This window comes from Psammomys obesus, unplaced genomic scaffold (assembly GCF_907164565.1).
Source record: "Psammomys obesus unplaced genomic scaffold, mPsaObe1.curated_primary_1811, whole genome shotgun sequence".
Classification (NCBI taxonomy): Eukaryota; Metazoa; Chordata; class Mammalia; order Rodentia; family Muridae; genus Psammomys; species Psammomys obesus.
In genome coordinates this window covers 11,832,349-11,838,348 of record NW_026596117.1, presented here as the reverse complement: position 1 = coordinate 11,838,348, position 6,000 = coordinate 11,832,349, and the positions used below count along the sequence as shown (strand labels likewise).

Sequence of the window (6,000 nt, the reverse complement as noted above, 5' to 3'; positions counted from 1 at the left end):
CAGTATAAAATATACTCTCCATTTCTTAGTAACTAGCTGCTCTACATACCTTCCCACTAGTGGGGCATTAAATACCAGATGATTTTTAACTCTAAAACTTTGTTTTCTTTCCAAACTATTCAGAAACACATCCATTCTACAATCATGTTAGATTGGGAATCGTTTTACTTTTAATTTTAAAAGGGACAACTCTCTACTTCTGTCTGTACGATTTGCTTAGCGATACACATGACCCAAGTACAGCTTCCTTACTGCCCTGTCCATTGCAAGTCTGCAGAGTGATGCCACTGTAAGGTGAGCCTGAGCTCCAGCGGCCACAGATGCATGCACACCATTGGTGATGTGTCTACTCTAGGGAAATCAACACTTCTTCATAAAGTTAAGGTGTATCTGCTGAGGCTGAGCATAAGGAACTGTGTAAGAAAGGTCAGCTCAGGGCCCAAAAGGCTATGTGAGAAAACTTGAAGTTTTCAAATAACTATTGTGGTAAATTCTAAAGAGAAGGAAAAAAACAAAACAAAACAAAAAACAGTACAAGAGCATGTTATAACAAATAACAAGTATTTTTCTAGGTTAAGGAATTGATAAAGGACTGTGTGAACCTTGTTGACAAAATAACAAAGGCTGGCCATGTTTATGCTAAGTTCAAATGTATTTTTTTTTGAGAATACAAAAAGTAATCCTTGAAAATCAGAATATATAACAGAAAAGAGCACAATAACTTAAGTATTAAACATCTGTATGAAATAACTTGCAAAGTTTGACAAATATGCACACATAGAACATGCGGTTATTTAAAAAACAAAACAAACAAAAACACCACCCGATTCTGTAGAACCAGCATCATCATATCACCAGCAGGAGAGCACCAAGCAAGGCACCATTGGAAAGACAACACACTTGGAAAGTCTCTATAAATAAAGCAAATGCTAATCTGGTCGAAAAATCGGTGTCTTTGGTAAAAATTCTATGAGGATGACCTGTAAAAGGAGAAGAAAAAGGTTTTAAGCAACATAAAACATTTTTTAACTTTAAAACACCAGTCATATTCTTAAACCAAAAACAAATACAAAAAAAAACTTTCACAGATAAAGCCATCTTTATAATTAAAAATTTATTTGATGCGAATGATTGCTAAAGGTAGAAACTATTTTTTCACAGAAATCTGACATGGAGGGTCATACGCCTGGTTAACCATCTGTGCCAGGAACTTTCATTTTCACTCAAGTTCTACTGGCTTCTTTCTCTAGTTACCCTGCAGGAAGCCTTCGGTGTCACCCAGGCCACTTTCCTGACCTCAGATGAGCCCACTAGCTTCCTAGTACAATATGTGCTCACTGAGAATAAGTACTGTTGAGTGCTCAGCACTAATCAGTGTCTCTATTACTCACCCCATTACTCAGATAACATTAAGAAAGAAGGGGAGAGAAGAGTGTTAAGAACCCTGTCTTCTGGGCAGGACAGGCTTGTTTCACACATGAACTCAGAACATCTGTGGTTACCTGCACATCATTTTACAGGTCAAGATTCCAGGGCAGATGGGGAAAGGGCTCGGGTAACCTCACCCCTTGGCTGGGGAATTACTGGCAATTCATAGCTGCTGGGAGAGGAACAGTCATGTAGGTACTGGTAAATTCCCCATGATCCAGTAAACAATCTTTGACAAATGCACATGCCAGCAATCCTAATTAAATCCCGAAGATAAAGGAAGGAAGGAAGGAAGGAAGGAAGGAAGGAAGGAAGGAAGGAAGGAAGGAAGGAAGGAAGGAAGGAAGGAAGGAAGGGAGGGAGGAAGAAGGGAGAAAGGGAGAAAGGGAGGAAGGAAAGAAGGAAGAAAGGAAGGGATAAATAAACATGAGTAAGAGGAGGTTGTGTTTGGAAGAAGGGTTCCAGAGGAATTGGGAATAGAAGTAAGAATAATTGGGTGGGTGGGTAGGCGGGGCAACAAAATACATTTTATACATGTTTGAAATTGTCTAAGTATAACTGAAGTGTAGAGTTAAAAGTTTTCAGGGCTGGAAAGACAGCGTAATAGTCACACACACTGGCTGCTCTTGCAGAGGACCTGGATTTTGTTCCCAGCAACAACATGGTGGCTCACAACTGTAGCTCCAGTTCCAGGGTATACAATGCCCTCTTCTGCCCTTCAACAGCACAGACACAAATGTGGTGCATAGACATACATGCAGGCAAAACACTCACACATATAAAATAAAAATACACTCAAAAAGTGGGTTTTATCCTCCACCCATCTTCTTTATTTGTGTTCAATTTCCCTGTTACTCATGTTCTTCACCTATAAATAAATGGATTGGACCAAATAAAAAAGTTCTTTGTAGCTCTAGAAGTTAATGATTAATATTTAAATAACATACAAGTTCATACTGAATAAATACTTCGGTACTCAAACACATCTTCCACTGTAGTGTTTTAAAATTTTAGGCTCTAGGGGTGAGCATACCATTTTACAATATAAATGCAAAATGTAAAACAGTGGATGTTTTATGATTTTATGTACATTTGTGTTTTGCATATATATATATATATATGCACTATTTGTTGTGTGTGTATGTATATGGATATGTGTGTGTGTGTGTGTGTGTGTGTGTAATATGTGCACACTATGTGTAAGCCTAATGCCCACTGAGGTTACAGAGCATTTCAGATCCTCTCAGCTGAAGTTATAGGCAGTTATTAGCTGACATGGAGCTGCTGAGAATTGAACCCAGGTCCTCTGTAAATGTTAACAAGTGCTCTTAACTCCAACCCAAAATGGCTTTTTGAGACTATCTGAATTTGCCTTAGTTTTGAAAGAACAGTGACCTGAAAACAATTTTGTTCACAATACTTGAATAACAACAAAAATAGTTTTTCACTGGAATTTTTTTCTAGGTTATCTCTAACAGTCAAAATATCATCAAGAGGAAGTACTTCAATATAACAAAAAGAAGTTGTGCTGGGTGTGGTGGTGCATGCCTTTGATCACAGCACTCAGGGAGGCAGAGGCAGGAGGATCTCTGTGAGTTTTCGGTAAGCTGGGTCTACAAAGAAAGTCCAGGACAGACAAGGCTACACAAAGAAAACTGTCTCAAAAAACAAATAAAGCTCTAGGCAAAGATTTATGCACAGTAGAAAGGCTCAAGATAAATCAGGCATTTTCTTCTTACTAGACTATGTGTGATTATGACATTGAAATGCTTTCAAATAACTTTTCAAGCTTTATTTACTCCTATTTTCAACTACCACAAATATACATATTCTAAGAATATCTTTTTAAATATCACTTTAAAAACCAATTTTAAGCTGGGCATGATTGTGCACGCCTGTAATCGCAGCATTTGGGAAGCAGAGGCAAGCAGATCTCTGAGTTCAAGGCCAGCCAGCTATACAGCAAGTTCCTGGACAGCCAAGGCTACACAGTGAACTGCTGTCTTGAAAAGACACACACACAAAGAAAAAAAAAAGGAAGAAAGAAAAATAAGCATTTGTTATACCTTCTATGATCATGTGAAACACAATTTAAAAATGCTTAATTATATAAAAATTCAAGGTAAATAAATGTTTCATTAAGTGTACAGTTCAGGATGTTTTAAAGCACTACTAATTTAATTGTAATGGAAGAATTTCTTAAAAATAAAAGAAAATCCAGCACATACACTGTATGAATGAACGTTTTTCATATAGCTCCACTTGGAAATTATTATTTCCCCTAAAATGTCCCAACAGGTAACAAACCTCTTACCATGAATGATGAAATGACTAGTACCTGCCCAGTTCAAGCTGTTCCCTTTTAATGGTTATAAAGCAGCAGCAATCTCAAAAAACATGTGATGTTGTAAAAGTAAAACCTAAATTACTTAGTTTATGAATTGAGAGAGTTTCAGGGTTGAGGATGAAATATCTCTGATGTTCAAGGGGTGAAAGATTCTGCTGTTTAATAATGAAAGAAAACCAGGAAAAGGTTTTGTGAGTATTTTCTAACTATTTAAACACTTAAAAATAATCAATTGTTTACATATACATACGATCAGGGTTGTAAGTTGCAAAGAACAGAGAAAATTCTTCAGAAATGTTACACCAGGTCCTTCACAAAGACTGGTTTTAGTTTCAACAATTAACTCCTTTCTTAAATTGTTTTCTTTTAATCTAATAACTTCTCTGTGTTTTAAAGTAAAAAAAAACAAAACAAAAAACCCTCAAGCTCAAGGGAAAATTAATAAATTCATAATTACTTAAAGTATTCTGAACTTTTCAAAAGAAGAACAATTATTCAAATAAGCCAGGGCATCAATAAATTAAATTTCTAAAATAACTGTGTGTACATGTATGCATGTGTATGCAAAATTAGCCATCTTTTAAAGGACAAAACCGGTTGGTCAAAAGGTAACTTAATATACAAAGCAGTGTTCTAGTAACACTTTGGAAAACCCTCTACAGCTTCGAGGAGCACAGGCAGCCAGTCTGTAAAAGGCGTCTCAGGCTCCAGCGGCTTGGCTGAAAGGTTCTCTTCCATACTTGGAAACTCATTAGCATTATATAAAACGCCATATCTGACGTGCTGCATAACCAAGGTTGTGGTTATTCTTTACACAGCATCTAAAATTTCACACTCCATCAACACATGTTCAGGCCATTTTATCTTGGCAATTAATTTATTATTTTTCAGAACACAGTGAAGCCTTGTTTTCAAGTCATTCATAACTTTATAAATCAGTCTTGCACATGAAACCCAGGCATCTGCGAACCGTAGAAAATCCTTGCACTGGGGAGATTAAGCTCCTGACACCTTTGCTGATTAATAATCACAGAAAGAATAAGATCAGAAACAAAATAAATGATCATTTAATAGAGAAACTCACAAAACAGCCCTTTAACTTACATATTCCATCATGTTGTTCGTTTCACATTTCCTTTTGCTCAGTCTCCAATGCAAGCACAGCTAGACACGAAGGAGAGCAAAAGAAGAGAAATGAGCTCCATTTTCCTGGGCACAAGACTCAGCCACTTGTCCACCTTTCATATTTTAGTCCAACAAAAGCATCTGTTTCCATACTGTGCAATTCAGACCCCAACAGTACGAAGCTGCTCCCCGCAGTACTCACCTTGTGGTATAACCTATTGTTTTCCCATTCTAATAACTTCTCAATCGATCTTCGTGTCTGGAAGACAAATGAGGGGAAAGTTTACTCTTGACTGGTTTTAGAAAAGCTGTTTTGCAGCTGCTTTTTGTGTGAAAAGGGAAGAAGTATAAAACGATGACAAGGCAAGAGTGGTCTGTCCTCTGCATGTTCCAGCACTAAGCAGTAACCTCATCACAAACAGTGGTTTGTAAGCAAAAGTGAATTTTCTTTTAAAGACATATGTAAATATTTTAAAATGTTTCACTTACTAGCTTCTGACTTATACCTAGTAGCCTAAAAATCAAATGTCATTTACCAATTTAAAGTTAAATCCCCATTTGTTTAGGCAACATTTTACAGTATTTAAATAGTAATTAAGATTCCTTACTCTCTATTTTAAAACGATAACAATTTAAATATTAGTTAACAAAATATAAGTGGCTTTCAGGGTAATTCTCAAAAAAAAAAATCCTGATAATTGAAGGTCATACAAATTTTAGGATTGTACAAGAAAACCAGTACGCTGGCTACTGCAGTTCTCAAACACAGCCAAACTTTTATTAAAGTGCTATCTCAGAGTAAAGTCCGACCCTAGTCCCATGGTACTAATCTCCCTAAACTGCTGCAATGTAGACGATGAGGCATGGACCACTTTCTGCTTGAAAGTATGAATAAAGAGCTAATGTGGGGAGCCAGGTGTCAGAGGAGACTACAACTCTGCAGGTGTAGAAGTGACAGCGCTGCCACAAGATCAACTGCAACTTGCTGCAGCTGCTGCTCTCTAAGAAGGAAGAGGCATCCACTGAGCATAAATGTGGCATAACTGTAAATAAGTTCTGACAATCACGACCTGCACGCCAACCACGGGTGGGTGAAGTGA

General features: G+C 37.1%; 1 protein-coding gene across 1 annotated transcript in view; it reads right to left on the bottom strand.

The window, feature by feature from the left end:
• Window positions 1-527: 527 nt before the first annotated feature.
• The window catches only part of Chic2 (cysteine rich hydrophobic domain 2), a 37,683-nt gene continuing 32,210 nt past the window's right edge, over window positions 528-6,000 (bottom strand). Inside the window, exons 4-6 of the mRNA XM_055629437.1 lie at window positions 5,103-5,159; window positions 4,880-4,939; window positions 528-980 (exon numbers count right to left, since the gene is read on the bottom strand). Coding sequence (XP_055485412.1) covers window positions 930-980; window positions 4,880-4,939; window positions 5,103-5,159 — 168 coding nt within the window. The 3' untranslated portion in view covers window positions 528-929. The remainder of the gene's footprint in view (window positions 981-4,879; window positions 4,940-5,102; window positions 5,160-6,000) is intronic.